This window comes from Bufo bufo, chromosome 6, assembly GCF_905171765.1.
Source record: "Bufo bufo chromosome 6, aBufBuf1.1, whole genome shotgun sequence".
Taxonomy (NCBI): domain Eukaryota; kingdom Metazoa; phylum Chordata; class Amphibia; order Anura; family Bufonidae; genus Bufo; species Bufo bufo.
The window spans coordinates 125,375,007-125,402,576 of NC_053394.1; the positions used below are offsets into that span (position 1 = coordinate 125,375,007).

Below are 27,570 nucleotides of genomic sequence, written 5' to 3' on the forward strand. Positions count from 1 at the left end.
TGGTCGATCTGTGCCAGCTACACACCCAAAGGAAACACCTTCCACAGGTGCACATAGGCGACAGAACGTTCAGCGTTATTTTGTAGGCCCGAATACCGGTGTACGAATGGTGAGGCCAGAACAAGTAGAGGCGGTAGTAGATTGGGTGGCAGACAGTGCCTCCAGTTCATTCACATTGTCTACCACCCAGTTCCCTGCTGAAAGCGCAGAATTGGCACCTGCAGCCCATGGGCATCTGTCTTTCACCTCACCACCTTCCAAATCAGCCAAGCAGTCTGAACCCAAAGTCATGCAGCAGTCTCTTATTCTTTTTGATGACTCTGCTAGCAGGGTTTCCGAGGGCCGTCCACATAGCCCTGCTCCAGAAGTAGAAGAGATTAAGTGCACTGATGCCCAACCACTTATGTTTTAGGATGTAGACATGGGAGGACCACCGAAGCACAGCACCAGCCGCACAGCAAAAGAGGGAGCATTGTGCAAAAGCAGAGTGGCCGTCCCCTAGCTAGTACGCCCGCTACTGCCCACCGCACCCAGGGACTAAGCACACCAAAGCCAGTTCCAATGAGTTTCCTGGCGTGGTTGTTCTTCAGACAATGTGTTGACGACAAAACGCAAGTGGTTTGCACGCTGTGCAATCGGAGCCTGAAAAGAGGCATAAACGCTCTCAAGCCGAGCACAACCTGCATGACCAGGCATCTAAGTGCAAAGCACAAGCTACAGTGGAGTAGACACCTTAAAAACCACGAAAGATCTCAGGCTCCTCCTGGTCCCTCTTCTGCTGCAGTCTCAGCCTCTTCCTCCCCCTCTGGAGTGACAGTGGCACCTGCCACCCCGCAAACAGAGGATGCCCAAGCATCACAAAGCTTCCGCAAACAGAGGATGCCCAAGCATCACAAAGCTTCTCCACAATGTCCCATGGAAGCGTTCAGCTGTCCATCTCCCAAACACTGGAGAGAAAAAGGAAGTACCCCCCTACCCACCCGCCATCCCCGGCCCTAAATGCAAGCATTTCAAAATTCCTGGCCTTTGAAATGCTGTCATTCCGTCTGGTGGAGACAGACTTAAAAAAAAAAAAAAACTTATGGCAGTGGCTGTCCCACGCTACGTTTCCAGGCGAGCCATCCCCGCCCTGCACAACAAAGTGGCGGACAAAAATTAGAAGTGCACTGCACAACACCATCTGTGGCAAGGTCCACATAACCACCGATACATGGACCAGTAAGCACGGGCAGGGACGTTATATCTCCCTAACTGCACACTGGGTTAATGCAGTGGAGGCTGGGCCTGAGACAGATAGCAGTTCAGCACATGTCCTTCCGCCACCGAGGATTGCAGGACGTTTCTTTTTGCCTCCTGTTGCCTCCTCCTCATCTGGTCAGCGTAACACCTTCACCACCAACTTCAGCACAGCCAGGGATACCCATATTTTGCTTCCTTTGGCAGCCCTTAGCCCTTTCTATGACTTTTTTTGAGCCATTTTAGTGCCCCAAAGTTTGGGTCCCCATTGACTTCAATGGGGTTCGGGGTCAAGTTCGGGTCTCAAACCTGAACTTTGCAGCGAAGTTCGGACGAACCCAAACTTCCAGGTGTTCGCTCAAACCTATTCCTGACGTAAACCTTTGACAGAAGGTTCCATAATCATACAGTCACATGTCTGCAGCACAGTATACATTATTTTGCAGTATCTCACTGTACAGGAAAAAGTGCAATCGCACAATTCTCAGAGAGCAACGTAATCTCAGTTTATGACTATTGCACAGGGAAGGGTTTACCTGCAACTACTCATTATAATAGGTGAAGGACTGCAACAACTGACAGTATGACTGTCCTATTATTCTCTACATACAGTCATGTGAAAAAATTAGGACACCCTTTGAAAGCATGTGGTTTTTTGTAACATTTTTAATAAATGGTTATTTCATCTCCGTTTCAACAATACAGAGAGATTAAAGTAATCCGACTAAACAAAGAAAACTGAAGAAAAGTCTTTTCAAGATCTTCTGTAAATGTCATTCTACAAAAATGCCTATTCTAACTGAGGAAAAAGATAGGACACCCTTGCCCCTAATAGCGAGTGTTACCTCCTTTGGCTGAAATAACTGCAGTGAGACGGTTCTTGTAGCCATCTACCAGTCTTCGACATCGGTCTGAGGAAATTTTACCCCACTCCTCAATGCAGAACTTTTTCAGCTGTGAGATGTTTGAGGGGTTTCTTGCACGTACAGCCCTTTTCAAGTCACCCCACAGCATCTCAATGGGATTCAAATCTGGACTTTGACTTGGCCATTCCAGGACTCTCCATTTCTTCTTTTTCAGCCAATCTTTGGTTGATTTACTAGTATGTTTTGGGTCATTGTCATGTTGCATGGTCCAGTTCCGCTTCAGCTTTAATTTTCTAACTGATGGTCTCACATGTTCTTCAAGCACCTTCTGATACACAGTAGAATTCATCGTGGATTCTATGATGGTGAGCTGACCAGGTCCTGCTGCAGCAAAGCAGCCCCAAACCATGACACTTCCACCTCCATGCTTCACAGTTGGTATGAGGTTCTTTTCTTGGAATGCTGTGTTTGGTTTACGCCAAACATGTCCTCTGCTGTTGTGTCCAAATAATTCAATTTTGGACTCATCTGTCCAAAGAACATTATTCCAGAAGTCCTGGTCTTTGTCAACTTTATCGCTGGCAAATGTCAGTCTGGCCTCGATGTTTCTCTTGGAAAGCAAAGGTTTCCTCCTTGCACACCTCCCATGCAAGTTAAACTTGTACAGTCTCTTTCTGATTGTAGAGGCATGTACTTCTACATCAACAGTAGCCAGAGCCTGCTGTAGTTCTCGAGATGACACTTTAGGGTTTTTGGATACCTCTTTTAGCATCTTGCGGTCTGCTCTTGGGGTGAACTTGCTGGGGCGACCAGTCCTGGGCATGTTGGCAGTTGTTTTGAAAGCCCTCCACTTGTGGACTATCTTCCGGACAGTGGAATGGCTGATTTCAAAATCTTTTGAGATCTTTTTAAATCCCTTCCCAGACTCATAGGCTGCTACAATCTTTTTTCTGAAGTCCTCTGACAGCTCTTTTGCTCTCACCATGGTGCTCACTCTCACTTCAACAGTCAGGAGCACACCAAACTAAATGTCTGAGGTTTAAATAGGGCAAGCCTCATTCAACATGCAGAGTAACGATCTACTAATTATGTGCACCTGGTGTGATATACCTGTGTGAGATCTGAGCCAATTTAAGAGGGAATACATGTGAGGGTGTCCTATCTTTTTCCTCAGTTAGAATAGGCATTTTTGTAGAATGACATTTACAGAAGATCTTGAAAAGACTTTTCTTCAGTTTTCTTTGTTTAGTTGGATTACTTTAATCTCTCTGTATTGTTGAAACGGAGATGAAATAACCATTTATTAAAAATGTTACAAAAAACCACATGCTTTCAAAGGGTGTCCTAATTTTTTCACATGACTGTAGGCCGAGAAAACATGGCCACAGAGGAGCAAGAAGCCCTGACCAGCCATACTACTTGGATGGCATAGAGGTGTGGTGCTCACCATTTCTTCTCTGGAATAGGCCGGGGCACTGCATTGACACGACAGGGAAAGTTAGGCTGTCCTGCCAGATTTCGACCAAGGATTGTGCCCACCAGGTTCAGTGGAAGAATCACAAAGAAACAAATGCAGCACACAGCGACCTAAGATAGCAGAATTCAGAGAATTAGTGGACGCTCATTTACAACAGACATTTGGTATCAAATATTCATTCCCTGCAGGTCAATCTGAGTAGTAAACTTAGAATAACTACATGATGGAATTTCTGTATACAGTAATAATAGCAAGGCTGTGAATGGCAGAGTACATGACATGTCTCTTTGCTATCTGAAAGGAAATACATGGGAGAATATGAAAGATCAAGAAGCATATAAAAGATATAAAAGACCTAGAGCCAGTGCAAAAATTGCAGGATTATATACTTTTTTGTTATGTAGTGACATTGAAAATTCTTAAAGGGGTTCTCTGGGCTTTTAATACTGATGACTTATCCTCAGAATAGATCCTTATTATCAGACCGGCGGGGGTCCGACATCAGCTGTATTATCAGACCGGCGGGGGTCCGACATCAGCTGTATGAAGGGAAGGCGCGCGTGTGGAGTCTCTCTTCCTGCTAGTCAAAGACATAGCAGCAGCGAGCAGGAAGAGACAAGGTAGATGGCACGCGCCGCCATCCCTTCATACAGCTGATTGGTGGAGGCCCGGCACCTCCACCTCTGATATTGATGACCTATCCTGAGGATAAGTTATCAATATTAAAACCCAGGAGAACCCCTTTAAAAATGTGTTTAACATAGGTTATTTTCTGATGACACATTCCCTTTAATTTTTAAAAGGGCCTGCTAATAGGAGGCTGAATTATAAGGGGCCATTTAGCTCCTAGTTCTTTTGACCGTTTACATATGCATTTCATTCCGCTGGCCTGTTTGTTTTTTTAAACTGAGTCTGTCACCAGCATTTCACTTTTTTAACCCTTCCCACAGCTCCCTAGCATGCTTACAGTTAATAAAAACATTACCTCTGCCATCAATCCTGGACTTATAGAACCCTCAAAAACGATCTTTATAAGATATGCAAATGAGGGCTCGCAAGTGCCCAGGGCGGTGTTTCTCTCTTAGGTGCCCTGCTTGCTCAGCCTTCTAATTGCGTCCCTCCGCCCCTTCCTACCCTCTGCCCGCCCATCCTTTCCCTCTGACCGCCTTTGTACTAACTTGTTATGCTGCCGATATCCCGCACCGGCGCACTCATTCCGTTGGCCAGCGCATGTGCACTGCGATGCCCATTCCTTGTACGGCATCACAGTAACTATTGCGCATGCGCCGGCTAACGACGTGAAAATCGGTGTCGTTAGCCGGCGCATGCGCAATAGTTACTGTGATGCCGTACAAGGAATGGGCATCGCATGCGCCGGCCAAAGGAATGAGTGCGCCGGCGCGGGATATCGGCAGCATAACAAGTTAGTAGAAAGGCGGTCAGAGGGAAAGGATGGGCGGGCCGAGGGTAGGAAGGGGCTGGGGGACGGCAATGAGAAGGCTGAGCAAGCAGGGCACCTAAGAGAGTAACGCCGCCCTGGGCACTTGCGAGCCCTTATTTGCATATCTTATAAAGATCGTTTTTGAGGGTTCTATAAGTCCAGGATTGATGCCAGATGTAATGTTTTTATTAACTGTAAGCATGCTAGGGAGCTGTGGGAAGGGTTAAAAAAGTGAAATGCTGGTGACAGACTCCCTTTAAGTATCTTTTCTATAACAGTGTCTTAGATTTCCGGTTTAAAGGCATAATGTGCCATATACATCGCCCTAGTGTTCCCTACACAGCTAAAAAAAAGTTATGCAGAAACCACCCTGATGTGGGCTAAACGTACAATCTTTTTGCCTCCATTGTTTTTTGTTTTTTACACAGACCCATAGAAATGAGTGGCTCTGTGCAATACACCAAAAATCTGGATTGGCTGTGGACCCAAACAATGGTCATGTGCATGAGGACGAAACAAATTGCCATATGGTTCATAATGCAAAAAGAAACACAGGAAACTGTAAAAGGGACTGTAAATATAACGCTGCAGTTCACAGCTCACAAAGTCATTGCAAGCTTCATTATACACACAATGGCTTTGGACAAAATAAAAAATAAAAATAAATATCCTTAGGTGACCCTCATCACCATGCAAAATAAAGAACGGTGCACACTAGGTCAAACATGATCTTGTGTACTGTGCAAATGAAGAGCAGGATTATACAGAGTCATAAAACCAAACCGCAATATTTAATGCAGGGGAAAGCCGTGCTGCGAGCGCTCCTGATCTGTGAATCAGATTACCGTACTAGCAAGGAATGGAGCATTGGTAAGGCTTAGATTCAGCACGTATCACAAGTAGTCTTTAGCAGCTTTCCTGCAATGAATAGCGATGTTTGCGTGTATTATCAAGAATATTAAACTCATGTATAAGAGGAAAAAAAAAGAAAAAATAATTAAAAAGAAAAAACCTAATAACCCTTCAGCCATATACAGGGGGGAGAATTTTCATTCCCTACCTTCATAATGACAGATCTACTTTGTGATTAGAAGGAGCCCTTCTCGTTTCCAGTCTGCTGGCTTGAGGCCGCAATGTGTTCACAATGGACACAGCGCCACCTCATGGAGAAGATAAAGTCTGAACTCAGGGGTCATCTAGTTATACTCTAACTAGTGCACAAGCCACTTCTAAATTAATGTAAAATAAAGCGACATTTCAATCTTACAAAGTCTAGTGTCAGGAGTCTCAAACCATGAGGGAAAAAACATGATAGGCAATAGATGCTCCATAACAGGTAATATACACAATTACTCTATGTTTCGCTGCTACTGTAAAAAAAAATAAAAAAGGTAAAAAAATTTACTGCACAGAAAAGGCATCATAAGTTATGTGACACTATCTATTCATTAACAGTACTTAAAGGGGTTGAGCAGTGTGATGACCGATTGCCAAGCCTAAACAAAGGTGATCAATATATCAGCAGTCTGACTCCTGACATTGATTACCTTTCCTGAGGATTGGTCATCAATATCATCACACTGCACAACCCCTTTAAATTACTGCCATCAGGTTATAGAGCAGGAGGAGCTGAGCAGAGTTATATATAGTGTTAGGGAAAAGAATCAGTATAATTTGCAACCTATTCATGTAAATCTCTGCTCATTCTACAGTCCAGTGGTGGTCTAACCTAAAGGGGTTGTCCGGGTTCAGAGCTGAACCCGGACATACCCTTATTTTCACCCAGGCAGCCCCCCTGAGGCTAGCATCGGATCATCTCATGCTCCGATGCGCTCCCTTGCCCTACGCTAGATCGCGCAGGGCAAGGGCTCTTTTATTATCAACAACACACTGCCGGGCGGAAACTTCCGCCCGGCAGTGTGTTCGGTGACGTCACCGGCTCTGATGGGCGGGCTTTAGAGCTGCCCTGGCTGTTTTACTGGCTAGGGCAGCGCTAAATCCCGCCCATCAGTGACAGTGACATCACCGAGGTTCCTAGCAGCCCCATGGAGAGCACCGGTACGTCACCAAATCTCCAAGAAATGCCTTTGCCCGGGGGGTGCCGGGGTGAAAATGGAGGTATGTCCGGGTTCAGCTCTGAACCCGGACAACCCCTTTAAATGATTTATCGCTTGGATATGCCACCAATTTCTGATAGATGCAGGTCCCAGAGGTGGGGCACACACCTATCTTTAGAACTGAGCCCACAAAGTGAAGGAGAACGGACCGCACATGAGCAACCACCCTCCGTTCATTTCTAAGGGAGTGCTAAAATTAGCGGCGCAGCCGGCTATTTTTTGGAAGTCCCATAAACTTCAGTTTCCGGGCTCTGTTCTATAGAGATATGTGCAGGTCACTAGCGGTATGCCACCAATGTCTGAGATGGGTAAACCCCTTTAACAGCCTAACGTGTGCATGCAGATATAGCTAAAAATAACTGCCCAATGGACTCCAATGTGCAGAATGAGTAGTGATTTATATGAAATATAAAAAATTAGAGGTTATACGGAATTATAATATATCAGTGTGCTCAGCGCATCCTGCCGGCAGATCAGACACTATGTTAAGGATCCCTTTAAAGAGGACCAGCTAGGGGGGGCGTGGCCTGTGAGCGCATGGAGTGAGACGCACCGTTCACTGCTCCTGCCGATATCCTGGACTAAACTGGTGGTAGCACGCTTCGGTTTCTTAGAAAAACCTTATCTGGTGTGAGGGAAGTGTCCGGTAGCTGCGGTGACAAAGTTTGAAGCCTGAACATGCCGAGGAAATCGAGCAAAGTCATGAAACATGACAGGCTGGAGGCGGGCAAATATGGCGCCGATGGAGGTGAGGAGACGGCGCTGCAGGAGGCTGTCAGCCAGAGTGTGGCTGCTAAACTTAGCAAATACGCCCGTACAGAAAGTGGAGTGGGTGACTGGGCCTCTGATAAAGGGACTGAAACACTTACCTCTTCTGATCAAGAGGACGGTTCCATGGATGGCAACGGCTTGGATATAGCCGATCAACCTGCACCAGTTCCTGCAGTACCTGCTAAGGATTCTAGAGGCCTTCGGGCCGTGTCTACAGAGGAGCCCACTCTGAAGGACATAATGACGGCTGTGGCAAGCTGTAATAGCACCCTTAAAGTGCTTACAGTACAGGTTGGCAGTTTGAGATCGGATGTCTCCATAATAAGGCATGATTTGCATAAGATATCTGAACGAACCTCTGAACTGGAGAAGAGGGTGTCATCATTAGAGGATGCAGTCCAGCCTTTGCAGATGGCGTCCAAGACGTCTTTGAGAGATATTGCTGCCTTGTATGCCAAGACAGACGATTTAGAAAACAGATCAAGAAGGAACAATCTAAGAATTGTAGGAGTGCCGGAGAAGACAGAGGGGGCTAATGCCACTGAATATGTGGAGAAATGGTTGTACCAATTATTTCATGAGAAAGGCCTATCTACCTTGTATGCGGTGGAGCAGGCGCACAGAGTGCCCACGCGGCCGCTTCCACCAGGTAGACCTCCTCGTCCTATTCTTGCGAAGATATTACATTTTAAGGATCGGGACACTATTTTGCGTCAATCTAGAGATAATGAAGAGATGGTCCTGAACGGGGTCAAGGTGTCTATTTTCCCGGACTACTCAAATGAAGTGCAGCGGCGGAGGAGTCGTTTTATGGATGTCAAGAAAAGGCTTAGAGGGTTACAGGTTCCGTATGCCATGTTGTTTCCTGCGAAATTACGTGTTGTGGCACTCGGATCCACCAGATTCTTTGAGGATCCGGAGGAGGCGGCACAGTGGCTGGACGTCCACGAAAGACAACTGAGAAATGGGGCCCCGGACACTTGAAGGAGACAGATGTGTTGCCTGGTTTAATCTCTATATATGTTTGCATTTTATTGTCACTTTAATGTTACACCAGTTAAGAAGTGTACTTTACAATGCTACCACATGTTAGATTTTGAAGTGGGAGTAGGCGGTTAGGGGAGAAAATGAAGTGTTTCCCTACTGTGGAGAGGATTCTCTGCTTAAGGGAGGGTTCTGATAGAGTTAAGGATGACTGTGATTCACTTGAGGGCAAGTTGCTCAGTGAGCGCCCGGTTTTTGGGTTTAGGGGTGAAACAGTGGAGGTAGTTGTCTCCATTTGTAGTATTCTGATAATGGGGGGGTGGGAGGGTAGGGAGTTAGTTAGGAGTAAGATAAGGGGTGAGAAATCTGAATGGATGAGGTTTGAGTGGGGTGTGAGATGCAGATATGTCATTATGTTCTACCATGACACAGGTGATTAAAGTTTTGAGCTGGAATGTGAGGGGTATGGCTGATGCAAGAAAAAGATTGAGCATTTTTCACTATTTAGGGCGTTTTCAGCCTGCCATCTTTTGCCTGCAGGAAACGCATCTGACTAGTGACACTGTACAATGGTTGAGCAAAAACTGGGTGGGTCAGGTGGTACATGCAACGCATTCCTCACATTCCAGGGGAGTGAGTGTCTTAGTACACAAGAGTATCAGGTATGAACATATGCAGCAGTGTGTAGATGATGAGGGCAGGTATGTCTGTATAGTATGTAAGATTGATGGGATTCAGATGGTGTTGGTGTCAGTTTATGTGCCACCGCCATTTGCTTCTCCTTTGGTGCGTGCAATTATGTCGTTTGTGGCGGACTTCCCTGGGTTGCCGTGGCTACTAGTGGGGGATTTTAATTGCACGCCGGATGATTGTTTGGATAGATGTCGGGTGGAGGGATCTGGTGGATCGCCTGGAAGTGCAGCTTTGAAGAATATTATGACTGAAACTGGTTTGGTGGATGTGTGGAGAGTGCCCAACCCTAGTAGGCGCGAATATTCGTGCAGATCTGCTACGCATCACTCATTGTCACGCATAGATCTGGCACTTGTTAATGACTCTATGCTGCCCCTGATCCGGGGAATTGTTTATCATCCTCGGTCGTTGTCTGACCACTCCTTGGTACAGATTGATGTGTGCTTGGGGGAGCTTAGACAGGGACCGAGGTTGTGGAAATGCAACCCACATTGGCTGAATGTTTTGGGAGATTTATCTGAGGTATCTCTGGCAGTTAGAGAATACTTTACAGTTAATGCAGGGACGGCCTCAATCCATGGTGTCTGGGATGCTATGAAAGCGTTCTTGAGGGGAGTATTAATAAAAGAAATCAGTAAACACAAATCCAAGTCTAGAGAAGCGGATGTTAAGGCGCATTTACAAGTTGCTGAAGCTGAAAGGGTGTTTGGTAGGTTGCCCTCCATGGTTAATAGTGAGATGTTGGCGGTTGCTCAGGAGCAGTTGTGATGTCACTTAATTCAGGCCGCGGAGCGGAAGCGTAGTTTTTACCGCCAAAGATCTTTTGAGGAGGGTGAGAAGGTAGGTCATCTGCTGTCTGTAGTTTCCCAGGCTTAACAGGGTTCCTCCTGCATACAGGAACTGAGGGACGGAATCGGAAATAGTAGGCAAGATACAAAAGGAATACTGGATATATTGAAGGGTTTCTATGTATCCCTGTATGAATCTACTGTCCCTAGTTCTGGGGACGCTCTGTCTGTCTTTTTAGAAGGGGCGCAGCTGCCGGTGTTGTCTGATGAGGACAGGGAGAGACTGGAAGAGCCGATTACACTTGAGGAACTGGAAGCTGCACTGGGTGGTATGGCGAATGGTAAGGCCCCCGGGGCTGATAGATTACCTGTAGAGATATATAAGAAATTACAGGGGGTGCTTCTTCCTGAACTGCTTAAGGTACTGGAACACTCACTGGAGACGGGTTCGCTACCACACTCGATGCAGGAGGCTATAATTGTAGTTATTCCCAAACCTGGGAAAGATCCCAAGTTTCCTGACTAATATAGGCCGATTTTCACTTTTTTGGAGCTCGGTTCATACAGTGGGTACAGGTATTATATTCAAGTCCCAGAGCCCGCATTAGAGCCAATGGGGGATTGTCAGACAATTTTAATTTGGCCAGAGGTACCAGGCAGGGATGCCCACTGTCGCCCTTATTGTTTGCATTGGCCATTGAGCCATTAGCAGCCCTAATACGCCTGTCACCTCATATTGTGGGGTTCAGATATGGTGAGGTTCAGAACAAGGTGGCTATGTATGCTGACGATACCTTGCTTTTCTTGGGCGATACTGGGTCATCCTTGGATGCTGCCATGTCACTTATAGATAGATTTGGAAATTTCTCTGGACTAAGGATTAATTGGCAAAAATCTGCTTTGATGCCGGTGGATGGACAGGACTTTTCAGTGGAGAGAGTGGATGATAGAATTCCCTGGGTGAACAAGTTCAAATATTTAGGGCTATACATGACGCCTAGATTGCTGGACTTTGAAGAACTAAATCTGACCCCCATGCTTGCTACTTTCAGACTCAAGGTGAGAACTTGGTGTAGACTATTTCTGTCAGTAGTGGGAAGAGTGAACCTTTTAAAAATGGTAGTATTGCCTCAGCTGCTGTATGTACTTAATAATGCTCCTGTCTGGATCCCGCTAGACAGATTCAAGAAAATACATTCCATATTTAGAGATCTTATATGGAAGTATGGTCAAGCAAGGATCAAATTAGAGACGCTGCAATACCCTAAGACAGAAGGGGGTTTGGCAGTCCCTAATGCTTGGATTTATTTTCTGGCATCTCAGTGCCAGCACTTTAAGGGCTGGATGGATCTTCAGGTTCCAGATGTGACAGGCAAGATACTGCAGCATTGGTTGGGCAGTAGAGACCTTATGTGTATTCTGGAGGGGGCGGGAATGCATGGAGGGAGAGAGAAAGTTTTACTTATTGAACTTATAAAGAAAGTATGGGCGAAGGTGAAGCAGCTCAGAGGTGTGGGAGGAGTTGGAGAGCTTTCCCCAATATGGAATAATAATCTATTGCCAGAATTCATGTCCTTGTCAGGATATAGGAATTGGGAATCCCATGAGGTACTGAGGATAGGTCAACTAATCGAGGGTAATGTTTTTAAATCTTTCCAGGGAATACAACAAGAGTTTAAGGTCCCCACGAGATGGTTTTATCAGTATTTGCAACTGAGGCATGCCTATGAGGCCACGGTAAGGAAAGGGTGTAATATAGCTAAAATGGATGCGGTACAGAAACTTATTCTTCCCAAGAGCGTTAATTGGATATGCTTTGTGCCATAAAAAGTGTTTGGGTATATATCTTGTATTGATGCTGTATATTGTATACACTTTCAGGTACCCATGATCGATTATTCCTTACTGCTGTAGTTGGCATTTTGCCTGAAGATGCAATTTATTATTGTCTTTTGTATTTTATTTTTGTATGTTCCATGGTAAAATGTATAAGTGTCTACAGAAAATGATTATATCATAAAAACAATAAAAACGATTTGATTAAAAAAAAAAAAAAAAAAGAGGACCAGCTAGGAATTTTATAAATGCATAGCTTTTACTGTTACAATGAGAAGAGAGCTTTTTTTTCAATCTGATCTTTACACCCCACTGCATAGCTATGGCCCCCGATCCCTTTTGTGAGAACATGGTATGCTTCTGCTTTAGGCCTCATGCATACGAACGGATGTATTTTGCGGTCCGCAAAAAACTGATCTGCAATACGGATGACATCCGTGTGCATTCCGTATTTTGTAGAAAGGAACTGCTGGCCCCTAATAGAACAGTACTATCCTTGTCCCCTTGTCCGTAATGCGGACAATAGGACATGTTCTATATTTTTGCGGAATGGAAATACGGAAACGTAATGCACACGGCGTAACTTCCGTATTTTTTTTGCGGACCCATTGAAATGAACGGTTCAGTATACGGTTCGCAAAAAAGGGAACGGAAACAGAATGAAAATACGTTTGTGTGCAAGAGGCCTTACTCGGAGGCTGCCCAGTATGCTTGGAGAGCACCAGAGCAATTCTGTAGATTCCTCCTAGAGAGAAGAGAGAGGTGGTTTCCGCCCAGTTGGACGATCACTCAATTAGTATAGGGCGCCAAATAGGGTTGGAGGCTATAGCTATGCAAAGAAAATACATAAAAGGAAGATTTTTAAATGCCACTATACTCAGGGGGACTGCGCTAATGAGGACAGGTAAAACATTTGCATTTTAAAACTTACGACAGGTCCTCTTTAAGATATGTGACATACTATATGGCATCTACCAGATCAGCTGTTAGACCCAGACTAACAAAATGTCTGACTCTAAAATGCTGCTCTCTCGAAATTTCACTGTGTGAATGTTTACCACAGACCTTACCCGTCTACATATGAACAGATTATACGAAGATACTAGTGACTTACCATTGTTCCAAATGGGATTGCTCTGGAAGCATGGTAATAGATGGCAATGAAGTTGATGAAGAATGCGGTCCCACAAACCATGGCTGGTATCAGGAAAGCTCCGATGAACATTTGCTTTATCCACCTCCGTCCTAACAAAGAGTGAACAATCTTTCTTATTGTAACATGAAAGAGACACCACCTGAGTGCATTTCATCTTGTTGTACCAAAAGAGGTAAAGGTTTTCCTGCGTTTCATTTCATAACACAAACTATAATTAATCTGCACTTTTACTTTGATTTTTACATAAATGAAATTAAAATAAAATTTTACCAAACGGGACCACTTAAGGAGTTGGTCACGCTGTGGCTGGAGCAACCAAAAGCAGATTAACATATAAAAAGGGATCTAATGGTAGCACTAGCGCGTCTGATCCCAAAGAGGGGTGCTCACAGCAAACAGATTCACCCAACCTATAGTATATGCAACAAAATAAGTAAAAAGCTGGGCGCTCACACTTATCTGGAGTAGGTGGTCATTTATTTCAACATAAAATACAGATAAAATGACAAACTTTAAAATGCATGCATTTGCATAAAAAAGCCCTTAATAAAAAGAGGATCTGATAGTAGTCTGACCAGACTTAAAAGGGCTATCGATCCACCAAAAACAGAGAGACAATTGTATGACCAAACCAGTCCACCGTATGGCGAATTACACTGATCTAAAATCGAAATGCTTCATATAGTTCGTCCATCCGACTATTATAAAATCGCAACCCTGAACATATAACCACATGGGGTGAGTCAGTTTATCTATTATGTTTCCACAATGCTTGCAACAGGGAATTGTCCATAGTTGAATACCTTGGAACTTTAATCACACAATAGTAGACTCGGTGCCGAATTGGCAAGGACGTTTAAAAAATCGAGAGTCACAACCAGCAGATTACGGCTACAATTATCACAAAAGCAGATTAACGCCAACTACTGTGCTACATCTGTACTGGTAAGGGTTCCACGGTGCAAGTACAGGAGAAGCAATTAGCTGTACTCCAAGAGGATGCCACAGCTCAGCCGCAGTGCATACAGGCGCCTTAAAACAGTTGTCATGGCAGTATATGTGACCTATCCTGAGGATGGGTCATCAATATCCGATTGGCAGGGGTTCGACACCCGGCAGTCAGCTGCTTGAAGAGGTGGCACTCCGTCTCCCTTGCAGCCTGAGTGAAGTGAAACGACAGGCAGTGTAATGAAAAGGAAGTAGCGCTGATTGCGATCAGATATTGATGACCTATCCTATGGATAGGTCATCGATATAAACTGCTTCCACAACCCCTTTAAGGTCTCTGAATGCAAAATAATGTTCGCATTCACCGACTACAAACAAATATCTTATAAACGGTGAGGGACCAAAGTGAAATACATGAAAAAATTGCAGAAAATATTCTACATTGATTACACTCCATTTACATAGAACCAGAATGCCCCAGCTTCTCTCCGTGGACGCGTTAGCACAATTAGTATGATTTGCAGAACACAAAAATATCTTTTTGCAAGCAGCAGCCCTGATGGATATCTACAGTCAGTGTATAAAGGGGTTAAACAGTCTCCATTTTTTTTTTTTTTAGGAGTTCTCCTTTTCACAGATATTGTACTGCATGTAAAGCATTGTTAATGACAGCAGTAAATGTGCGTTACAAGATCATGTCAATAGCATTACCTCCTTGCCTAGCATACAGACTTCCTCCAAAGTAACCATTGACTGGTGATGTGGCAGCATAGACAAATATAGCCGTGCTCAACATTGAACCCCTCCTGCAAAAGATAAATAAAAGAAGTTTAAAAAAAATACTGAGTAATACTAGTGTAACCTTCACGGCAAGCAACAGAAGCATTCCGATGAATATTCTTAAGAAGAGGCCATCTCTACATCTCCAATACTACATGCCAGACATGGTAAAGCAAGTGCCTTACAACAATACAATCTACAGCCGATTGGGTCCTTCCGGTACCTTGATACTATGCTCATCATAGTCCACCGATATCAGAGCAGCCCCCACTGTGTCTTTTGAACAAGCGAGGGCGTGCAGCATTCACTGGAGCGCCACATCGCCTCAAATCAGCCGATCACATGGGGTGGTGGAAGTTGGACCCCCCAGTCCAACTTCCACCACCCCAAGTGATCGGCTGATTTGAGGCGATGTGGCGCTCCAGTGAATGCTGCAAGCCCTCGCTTGTTCAAAAGACACAGCTCAGTGCTATTCACTCCTTTTAAAGATGATCTTCATTTGGAAGATGACTTTCCATAGTAGCCCTCCACCCATCCACACAATCACAGTGTCTACTACAGGAGTTTAATATTAGAGGCATCCCCAACGATCAATGAAGAGAAGTGCTGCGTCCCCTTCATTGCTTCGTAAAGCACCGCCCTGTACTTTTAGTAGTGGCTATGCCTGATATTACAGCTCAGTGCCACTCTTAGGATGGGGCCAATGGGACAAGGCTGTAAAATTGTAAGACTAGGCACAGCCACTACTAAAACTATGGGGCTATGCTAGGTAAAATGATAAATAAGGCACAACTGTGACCGAAGAGCTATGCCCCCCCCCCCCCCCAGGCAGGTGATAGGTGGGGTGCTGAAAGAAGGGCCTCCACCAATCTAATACTGATTGACTATGCTAAAGCTAGGCCATCAGTTTAAAAGAACCAAAATCTTTAAAGGGGTAAGCTCATCTCAAACATTTATGGCATGTCCACAGAATACACAATAAATGCCTGATGGATGTGGGTCCCACCTCAGAGACCTATATCTAAGTCTAGAAGGAAGCACCTCCAATACTCACAGCGGCAAGATGAGGTCAGAACTACAGAAACAGCCCAGCGCACTACACAGTTTCCAATGCTCCTATTCGTCACGTGAGTAAACTGCAGCATGTTGTAGTTTTATTCCGGCCCGCTCCCATTATAGTGAATGGGGCTGGAGCGGACTTCCGGCAGCATGGTGCACTAGCGGTAGCACGGATCCGGCAGGCTGTTCCCCCGCCAGAACAGCCTTCTGGAGAAGGCTGCCGCTAGTGTGAAAGAAGCCTTGCAGGAGTTTCTGCTGTTTCCCCCATCACCCCTCCTACCCACATGAGAGCCTTCATTTCTGGCTGGAATTTCCCTTTAACAAGTGCTGGACACACTGAATGTGGCAGGATAACTGTGGCATGGTAATACTCACTCTGTATACAAATCCTCAATCATGGCTACAATTATCACAATAAGAGACACTGCAAAAATCTGACAGCCTGATCCAATGAGTGATGAAAAAATCAGCGGGTGGCTTGACGGTCTGAAAACATCTCCATGGACCTGCTTCCAGCCATACTCGTCTCCTAGGTCCCTATCCTGCATTTGAAAGAAATGAACAGAGAATTCCTTTTAAACTTTTTTGTACAACAGCAGTGAAATGAAATTCCGACCTGTAAAAATCTTCAGGATTTGTTCTTATTACATCAGCTCGATGGAGTACAGATTAGTAATATCGGGCTTAGGTTAAAGGGGTTATCCAATGTCTAAAACATGCCCCCCAATGACCGGGCCACTTGTATGGATCATACTTACCCCACTCCCCGGCACTGCTCCGGATGTCCGCGCGGCCACCGCTGCATCTCCCCGTCGCACGGATCAAAACATCTAGCAACAAGGGGGGCAGTCAATAGCAGGCCGCGACGGGGACGAGCATCGCGGGTACTAGCATCGCGGGTAACACTAGGGAGGCTCGTCCCCATCATGAGTAAAGTATAATTATATCGTGGCTCACCCTTATCTGTTAGCGTGGTTAAGGTGCTCTGTTTTTTGGATGTCTCACCCGTTCATCCAATGTAACAAATGTACTTCAAATGCAAAAATAAAAATAAAAATAAAAACAGGCACTCACCAGCTGGTATGTCTATAGTAGAATGTTTATATAAAATATCACATAAAATACAAAATAAAATGCAATGTATCATAATATGCACTGGGGTTGGCACATATATTATATCACATCCGCTCTGTTGCGCAAAATACAAATATTATAGCGATATATTTCAGAAGAGTTGCTTCAATATGATGGAAAAAGAAAAAGAAAAAAAGTGATACTATGTATGATAAATAAGATCAAAAATCTGTGACAGAAATGTCCCGTATAAGGATTAATACCTGTGAATGAAGGGTTATTCAAAAGAGAAAAAAACTGCTGAATGAGCAGCTGTAAAGAACTTGCATGTGTCTTCTTAGGTGATAATTGTGTCCATGTAGATTGATTTAGCAACTAATGTAGCGCTAATATAGAGATGTGAACCATCCGGTTTCACCAGCATACAAAGTCCGCACTCAGGGTTCAGTATATATTGAAGTAGACGGGTTTTATGAATGGGGCGTCCCCCTATCCGTGAACCCTCTTACCTTGACCTTTTAGAATGCCTGTGTGATTTATGCTGCCAATGGTCGCTGGATCCTTTATGTCACGATGTGGGATCCGGTACTTTAAATTCACTGCTTACTGCCCTCCGGTCTCGGCGTTCCACGTGATGTCTTTGCGTGTCGCCTTCCAGGAAGTGATGTGCAGGGATCGCGTAGTCTCGCGATAAGTCTAACCAGTTTCGCTTTCACTGGTATCCAGATCACCAACAATGTGCTTGTATTGACCAACGATGTATAGGTCTCTTTCCTCGGGTTAGGGTGGGTAATTTGTAGCTTGCAGGACCAGCCAGACGCGTTTCGAGGGGTCTCCCTCTTCCTCAGTGGCTATATTGCAAGTGCTACTACCCTCTTCTTTATATGCTCCAGTGTTCACAAACCCCACCCCACACCCAGCATGAATGAATTATCCTCTAATTGGGCAATTTGCCTTATCCTCAGTGCATAGTGTTACATATATATCTCTATAGACAGTTTTACTTTTATTACAACTTATATTCTTAATAAAGTTAAAATAATGCATTAAAATATTTAATTTAAGGCACAAAAAGTCAGTATTCCTTATTTTCAGACAACCTTTATTTTTATATATATGTATATATATATTTTTATATGTTTTCTTATTGTTTTAAAATCTTCCTGTTATTTAAAATTTCATATTCATATTGTATAATGTTCCCATATATAGGGTTCCTCCAATCGTATCAAAAAAACAAAAAAACGCATATGCGTTTTTAATGCGTTTTTAATGCGTTTTGGTGCGTTTTTTGCAAAAATTTATTATTATTTTTTTTTTTTGCAGATTCCACTTTCTCATGTCTATTCCTGTTATCCCTCATCACTTGGGAACAAAATTCATCAATCTTAAAGGATATTGTTGAATAATTCAATTTTTGTTCTTATTATTTTTATTTTATTTTTATGGGATATTTGCCTCTTCTATCCATTAAGTTATTCGGTATTCTGGAGTATTAATGGATAGAAGAGGCAAATATCCCATAAAAATAAAATAAAAATAAAAATAATAAGAACAAAAATTGAATTATTCAACAATATCCTTTAAGATTGATGAATTTTGTTCCCAAGTGATGAGGGATAACAGGAATAGACATGAGAAAGTGGAATCTGCAAAAAAAAAAAAAAATAATAAATTTTTGCGTTTTTTTGGAGTTAGATGCGTTTTTTTGTTTTTTTGATACGATTGGAGGAACCCTATATATGGGAACATTATACAATATGAATATGAAATTTTAAATAACAGGAAGATTTTAAAACAATAAGAAAACATATAAAAATATATATATACATATATATAAAAATAAAGGTTGTCTGAAAATAAGGAATACTGACTTTTTGTGCCTTAAATTAAATATTTTAATGCATTATTTTAACTTTATTAAGAATATAAGTTGTAATAAAAGTAAAACTGTCTATAGAGATATATATGTAACACTATGCACTGAGGATAAGGCAAATTGCCCAATTAGAGGATAATTCATTCATGCTGGGTGTAGGGTGGGGTTTGTGAACACTGGAGCATATAAAGAAGAGGGTAGTAGCACTTGCAATATAGCCACTGAGGAAGAGGGAGACCCCTCGAAACGCGTCTGGCTGGTCCTGCAAGCTACAAATTACCCACCCTAACCCGAGGAAAGAGACCTATACATCGTTGGTCAATACAAGCACATTGTTGGTGATCTGGATACCAGTGAAAGCGAAACTGGTTAGACTTATCGCGAGACTACGCGATCCCTGCACATTACTTCCTGGAAGGCGACACGCAAAGACATCACGTGGAACGCCGAGACCGGAGGGCAGTAAGCAGTGAATTTAAAGTACCGGATCCCACATCGTGACATAAAGGATCCAGCGACCATTGGCAGCATAAATCACACAGGCATTCTAAAAGGGCAAGGTAAGAGGGTTCACGGATAGGGGGACGCCCCATTCATAAAACCCGTCTACTTCAATATATACTGAACCCTGAGTGCGGACTTTGTATGCTGGTGAAACCGGATGGTTCACATCTCTATATTAGCGCTACATTAGTTGCTAAATCAATCTACATGGACACAATTATCACCTAAGAAGACACATGCAAGTTCTTTACAGCTGCTCATTCAGCAGTTTTTTTCACTTTTGAATAACCCTTCATTCACAGGTATTAATCCTTATACGGGACATTTCTGTCACAGATTTTTGATCTTATTTATCATACATAGTATCACTTTTTTTCTTTTTCTTTTTCCATCATATTGAAGCAACTCTTCTGAAATATATCGCTATAATATTTGTATTTTGCGCAACAGAGCGGATGTGATATAATATATGTGCCAACCCCAGTGCATATTATGATACATTGCATTTTATTTTGTATTTTATATTTTATGTGATATTTTATGTGATATTTTATATAAACATTCTACTATATAGACATACCAGCTGGTGAGTGCCTGTTTTTATTTTTATTTTCGTCCCCATCATGGCCTGCTGTTGGCTGCTCCCCCCCGTCGCCAGATGTTTTGATCCACACGCCAGATATGCAGCGGCGGCCATCTGAAGCGACGCCGGTGTCGAGAGCGGGATAAGTATAATCTGAGGGGCACGGGCATGGGGGGGCATGTTTTAGACATTGGATAACCCCTTTAACTTGTATGTGTCATGTAGCTCTGTGATGCCATTTTTGTGTCAGTATAAAAAATGCTTACTGTGGAACGCTCTGTTGAATGCAATATGGAGGCTGATGTAATCTGATAGTCAGTGAAGAATGTGAAAATGGATTTGTTAATATGGTCCCACATCCAAGGAAATCTCCGCACTTGTATGTAATGTTTTTGACCCCTAAACTACAGGTGTGCACATTAGCCTGTTTTCACACAAGCATGTTCATTCTGATGCCTGCATTTCTCAGATTGGGTCATATGAGAAGTAACCAATCTCACCGAATTAAAATAATATAGGATGCTGTGAGTTACAGCTAAGATTGCGGGTCTACCATCCTCAAAGCATCGTGTGAGTATAGTACATTAGACCTGCGCTCAGGAAACACCGTTGTCACAAGGAGCATATTTCCTAGGCCCAACACGCTCATGTCTAACTGGCCTTAGAAAAATATCTGGAAAACATTAGTAAGAGAAGAATATTGGAGCACTCCATGTCTTCAAAGATACTTGAGGTTTATTAACCAAGATATGTGCACATGCTTGCAGTATTCTTCTCTTACTTGTGTACAAGGGGCTCAAAGGCTAGGTCCCAACACTGCTGGCACTGCTACCTTATGGACTATGAAATCAAGAGAAGTCAGTAGTGCTGTTTTAATTCTGGATATCTTGAAAATATTAGTTCACGCCATCTGTTTTCATAAAGAACAAAAAAAGGTAATCATACTGAACACATTACAGAAACATATGGAAAAAATAAGGTGCATGTGCAACCGGAGAGTGCCATAAGGAATATTTTACTGTCATGCACATAAATTCTTATTCTAGTCTCAATTATTACACATACATAGTTATTTTAAACCATTTTCTTCCACTAAATCAATACTCTTTGGGATCACTATCCACTTCAAGTACTACGTCCTTAATGAGTACATAACTACTCATTTCTGACAAACCTGTAGGAGGGAATGTGGGTATAAAAGGTCCCTAATCATAAGAATAATGACCTTCTGAAGGGTCACTGTACTGTTACACAATTTAATTGAGAATGGTGTACTTAACAAATTTCTAAAATCACTTAAATTTAAAAAATGTCCCTGCATCCACCTGAAAAAAGCTGTAAAGTAATGGCCACTTGGGGTCTCAATTTCACCTAAGTTGCAGTCCACTACCTTTTGTTAGGCAAGATCCGCCCCTGGCCTAACAAACTCAAAATACGGCTGAGGGGAAGTGGAGGTGTGTCAGAGCCAGCTGAGCCTGATAAAACAACTGTTTGTTGTACATCAGTGTTGACAGAAGTTTGACGCCCCCTGCTTCTGAGTGAAATGCATCTAGCTGTGAAGCTAGAACAGGGAATAATATGGCTTTAAAGATCACAGAATACGTGAAGCCAATCTGTGGCGGTGCAGACATTTGTAAACATGCATACCATGTCATCCATTTCTTCTTCCTTGCTGTATCGGGCATAATCTTTCCTCAAGGTTCTCATGAGAATCATGGACACCAATCCCACCAAGAAAATAACCATCATGAAAGAATTGAAGATTGAAAACCAGTGTATCTAGGGGGGAAAAAAAATGTATAGTTAATATACCTGAGAAAAAATTAATATTCCTACTCCCCAATTTAAGATGTGTGAAATCAAAATGTTCCTTTTACTTTCAATGAATGTTCATTCTAATTGCCATAATAATGTATATGTTCAAAGTACGGCTCTGTTCGCATCCTGCCTGAAGCCTACCATACGCACCGACCGAGCATGTGACATAGGAGAAACGGTAAGGGTCTTAAACTATCACCACTCACTCAAACCTGAATGCAACTTCCAATTAAAGGCTACAAGTTGAGCACAAACAGAAATTTTTAGGCCAGTGCCATGCAGTCGTGTCAGCTTTTCATTACACCTACATTTGGTGTACACACCAGGCAAAGTTCCTGACATATACAGCAAACGTATTCATCAGGCTCCAGTCATCCAACAGAGGTCAATATCTGGCCCATTAAGCCTGTCGGGCCAGTATGAGTTGATACGCCTTTTTTTGTGATATTTGTGTTAGTATTGTAGGTGACACTATTCCATACAAAGGTATACAGCAGGCTTCCAATGTAGACCTCAGACACGGGTTCTAAACATGATGTGAACAGAGCGTAAAAAAAAATTAAAATAAATAATATGATCTAACTTTTAGATTGAAACTACAAAGTTGTGGACTTTGTTTATTCACAAGGAAACCATATGATTATTTGATCAGCTGGAAGATACGTACTCTGTGCTGGAAGAACGAGGGATCAAGGTACTTGTCAAATCTATCTTCGAATCGAACATCAGACCTTTTCCACTTAACCTAAAAGAGAAGTGGAATATCCATTTAGCATTTGCATAAAGATGGGTTAATCTCAATAATCTGTACAACTGCATCAAATGGTAAAACCCAGGGGGCAACTCATTAATCTAGAACATTACTTTTTTTGTTGCACAAATGGGTCCAGTATATCTAATCACTACAAATGTTCCCTCTCTATTGTCTTTGACAACACTAAAAAGAACACAGTACAAAACAGGAAGCCAATCCTTGTCTATTTGCTGACAATAGTGGAAACAAGTTCCTAGGTACAAACTGAAAGGGCATCTGTCAGCAGATTTGTACCCATGAAACTGGCTGACCTGTTACATGTGCACTTGGCAGCTGAAGGCATCCGTGTCAGCCCCATGTTCATATGTGCTTGCATTGCAGAGAAAAGTGCTTTAATATATGCAAATGAGCCTTTAGGAGCAAGGGGGGCGTTGCCATTGCTCCTAGAGGCTTTGTTTGCTCTGCAACTGCCGCACCCTCTGCACTTTGACAGGGCCAGGTGCAGTGTAAACACGATCACACCAGGCCCTGACCGCTGCTAAAGTGCAGAGAGCGCTGCAGTTAAACATTTTTCTCAGCAATGTGGGCACATTTGAATATTGTACCAACACAGATGCCTTCAGCTGCCAAGCGCAGAAGTAACAGGTCAGCCAGTGTCATAGGTACAAATCTGCTGACAGATGCCCTTTAAAGGAAATCTGTCACCAGCGACCTCACTATCCAACTGCTTGCATAGACATATAGCTAAGGGTTTACCCGATTAAAGCTTTTGTTGATCTGATGCTCTATTCCCCAGTTATCAAGTTTATTAATATGCAAATTAGTCCTTTGGTGCAATGAGGGCATCACCGTTGCTCCAAGCTCCACTCCTTTCTGTGGCTAGCCTCTCCCTCGTTGGTTGCTTGACAGGATAATGTAGTGGCAGAGAAGAGAGACAGCAAGTGGTGCTTGGGTGCAACAACTGCAATGGTGAAACTAGCGAAGAGAGCTTCGGATGTTACATCCGAAGTCTTTCTTTCATAACTTCAGATTAATACTGTACAGAGATCTGCATGGGCCAGTTAGTTATTCGCAAAGTTGAATAACTTCTGTAATTGATTGAAGTGGAAAACCACTTTAAAACTTGGAACAGAACTCGGGTTCGTTCCGAGGTACTAGTTGGAACTGAACCAGAGGTGGCGGGGAGAAGGGGTCTATGATACCCCCTGTTCTGCTGGAGGATGCACCTAATTTACGACAAGGCGCATATGCATCCTCCAGCAGTCCATGTGCCTTAAGCAAAATCTACGCCAGCTTCGAGCTGGTGTGGATATCATTCTTTTACGCCAGAAAACGCTTTGCACTCTCAGGGAAAGAAAATCACGCATCTTTTCCCGCACGTCTCCCGCAACTCCTGTGTGAAAGAGGCCTAAAGGAGACCTCTACTATTACATCAAACAATCTCCTCCACAGTATGAGAATGAGAAATAGTCGCTTGTCCTCATTATAGCTCCATTGTTTTTGGGTAGCTGGTCACTGTTTAGACAGCACAATCTGCCACTGAGAAACCATAATTTTGGTGCCTGCTCAAATGACATGTTCACCCGATTAGCAAGAGTTTCGCTCGTTCATCGGGTGATCTGCTGCACCTTCAGACGGGCAGATTTTTTGGAACGAGCGTTTGCAGGATAATCTGCCAATGTAAGGCTACTTTCACACTCGCGTTTTGGGCGGATCCGTCATGGATCTGCAAAAACAGATCCGTTACAATAATATAACCGCATGCATCCATCATGAACCGATCTGTTTGCATTAGGTCTTCTATAGCCATGACAGATCCATCATGAACTCCATTGAAAGTCAATGGGAGACGGATCCGTTTTCTATTGAGCCAGATTGTGTCAGAGAAAACGGATCCGTCCCCATTGACTTACATTGTGTGCCAGGACGTTTGGCTCTGCGTCATCAGGCGGACAGCAAAACGCTGCAGGCAGCGTTTTGGTGTCCGCCTCCAGAGCGGAATGGAGACTGAATGGAGGAAACTGATGCATTCTGAGCGGATCCTTTTACATTCAGAATGCATTAGGACAAAACTCAGTTTTGGACCGCTTGTGAGAGCTCTGAACAGATCGCACAAACGGAAAGCCAAAACGCGGAGTGTGAAAGTAGCCTTAATCCACCTTTAGTGTCAGGTCAGGCCCCTATTGAGTAACACAATGAAGTTCTCTGTCAAGCCGGGAAAAGAAACATGTGATAAGAACTGGAGGATTCTGCTAACTCACTGAGTAGGACATTGGAACCTTGGTGTTTGGGACCAACTTGACTTTTCCTTCACTTGTGAGATTGACATCCACAATTCGGTTTCCATTATATCCAATCTCAAGCTTTTTATATGTGAAAAGATAGTAATCTTCTCCATTTTCATCAGCTTCACCTACAATTCCTGAAGTAAAAAAAAAAAAAAAAAAAAAGATATTAGTTTAAAAAAAATATGTATGGCTTCTGAGAGTTCATTATATATTGTAATATATATTATATATATTTAGAACAGATCACCACGACTGAGCCCCACAGCGGACACTACTGTAATACCCTAATGTATTTGATCATAGAACCAGACAGCAGATTATTGAATGGTCGGTTACATCCTAAAAAGTGGTTGTCGTTGTCAGATAACCCCTCTACCATTTCTATCCTTACACACAGCAGTGCCAGTTATCAGCTACACAAGTAGCGCAATTAGAAAACGGAGCCCAATGTGTGAAATTCTTTATTGAAATAAGATCTTTTTTTGCACTGTGTTCTGCAGTGTACCCCAAGTGTGTGCATCTATATATCTATAACGAATGATGGATTCCACTGTCTAGGCAAACAATGCCATATCTCCTGTCTAGGCTTCCAATGTAAAAATGTATGCTATGCTTTTTTATTTTACTGGGCACCTCTATATGGAATAGTGCTGGCTGCTGCACTATTCCAAATAAGAAGAACCATGTATACCGGCGTATACCAAATTATGGCTTCCTTTTGGGTATTAGGGAGACAATGGATTTATGCGATAAGTGCGCTGCAAACGCACTTATCTCACAGGCCGGAAGCTGTATGAGTAATACACACAGTATTACTCATACAGCCAATGCATTCCAATACAGAAGTATTGGAATGCATTGTAAAGGATTAGACCCCCAAAAGTTCAAGTCCCAAAGTGGGACAAAAAATAAAGTGAAAAACAAAGTTTTCCCCAAATTTTTTTTAAAAAGTTTCAAGTAAAAACAAACAAAAACATCATTTTCCCCAAATAAAGTTACATCACAAAAAGTACAACAGCAAGCGATCAAAAAGACGTTTGCCCACCAAAATAGTACCAGTCACCTCATCCCGCAAAAAATTAGCCCCTACCTGAGACAATCGCCCAAAAATTAAAAAAAACTATGGCTCAGAATATGGAGACAAACATTTTTTTTGTTTAAAAAAAAGCTGCTATTGTGTAAAACTTACATAAATAAATAAAAAGTATACATATTTGGTATCGCCGGGTTCGTATCGACCGGTTCTATAAAAATATCACATGACCTAACCCCTCAGATGAACACCGTAAAAAATAAAAACTGTGCCAAATAAACCATTTTTTGTCACCTTACATTACAAAAAGTGTAATAGCAAGCGATCAAAAAGTCATATGCACCCCAAAATAGTGCCAGTCATCTCTACCCGCAAAAAATGAGACCCTACCTAAGATAATCGTCCAAAAACTAAAAATTATGGCTCTCAGACTATGGAAACACTAAAACATGATTTTTTTTGCTTCAAAAAAGAAATCAGTGTATAACTTACATAAATAAAAAATAGTATACATATTCAGTATCGCCGCATCCGTGACAACTTGGCCTATAAAAATATCACATGATCTAACCTGTCAGGTGAATGTTGTAAATAGCAAAAAAATAAAAACGGTGCCAAAACAGCCCTTTCTTGTTATATTGCCTCACAAAAAGTGTAATATAGAGCAACCAAAAATCATATGTACCCTAAACTAGTACCAACAATACTGCCACCCTATCCCGTAGTTTCTAAAATGGGGCCACTTTCTTGGAGTTTCTACTCTAGGGGTGCATCAGGGGGACTTCAAATGGGACATGGTGTAAAAAAAAACAGCAAAATCTGCCTTCCAAAAACCGTATGGCGTTCCTTTCCTTCTGCGCCCTGCCGTGTGCCCGTACAGTAGTTTACGACCACATATGGGGTGTTTCTGTAAACTACAGAATCAGGGCCATAAATATTGAGTTTGGTTTGGCTGTTAACCCTTGCTTTGTAACTGGAAAAAAATTATTAAAATGGAAAATCTGCCAAAAAAGTGAAATTTTGAAATTGTATCTCTATTTTTCATTAATTCTTGTGGAACACCTAAAGGGTTAACAAAGTTTGTAAAATCATTTTGAATACCTTGAGGGGTGTAGTTTCTAGAATGGGGTCATTTTTGGGTGGTTTCCATTATGTAAGCCTCGCAAAGTGACTTCAGACCTGAACTGGTCCCTAAAAATTGGGTTTTTGAAGATTTGTTTCTAAACTTCTAAGCCTTGTAACATCCCCAAAAAAATTCATTACATTTCCCATATGTCTACTTCATGTTTTGGATCATTTTGGGAATGATAAGTAATAACTATTTTTGGAGGTATTACTATGTATTATAGAAGTAGAGAAATTGAAACTTGGAAATTTGCAATTAAAAAAAAATAATAATAATTTGGTCAATTTGGTATTTTTTTATAAATAAAAATGAATTTTGTTGACTTCATTTTACCAGTGTCATGAAGTACAATATGTGAT

At 42.7% G+C, this 27,570-nt stretch overlaps 1 protein-coding gene across 1 annotated transcript in view; it reads right to left on the bottom strand.

Annotated features, from left to right (window-relative positions):
- TM9SF3 (transmembrane 9 superfamily member 3) overlaps positions 1–27,570 on the bottom strand; it is a 59,988-nt gene that overhangs the window by 11,834 nt on the left and 20,584 nt on the right. The window contains exons 4-10 of the mRNA XM_040437478.1: positions 25,026–25,186; positions 22,678–22,755; positions 21,840–21,971; positions 16,528–16,694; positions 15,025–15,119; positions 13,324–13,454; positions 3,550–3,689 (exon numbers count right to left, since the gene is read on the bottom strand). Of these exons, the coding sequence (XP_040293412.1) occupies positions 3,550–3,689; positions 13,324–13,454; positions 15,025–15,119; positions 16,528–16,694; positions 21,840–21,971; positions 22,678–22,755; positions 25,026–25,186 (904 nt within the window). The remainder of the gene's footprint in view (positions 1–3,549; positions 3,690–13,323; positions 13,455–15,024; positions 15,120–16,527; positions 16,695–21,839; positions 21,972–22,677; positions 22,756–25,025; positions 25,187–27,570) is intronic.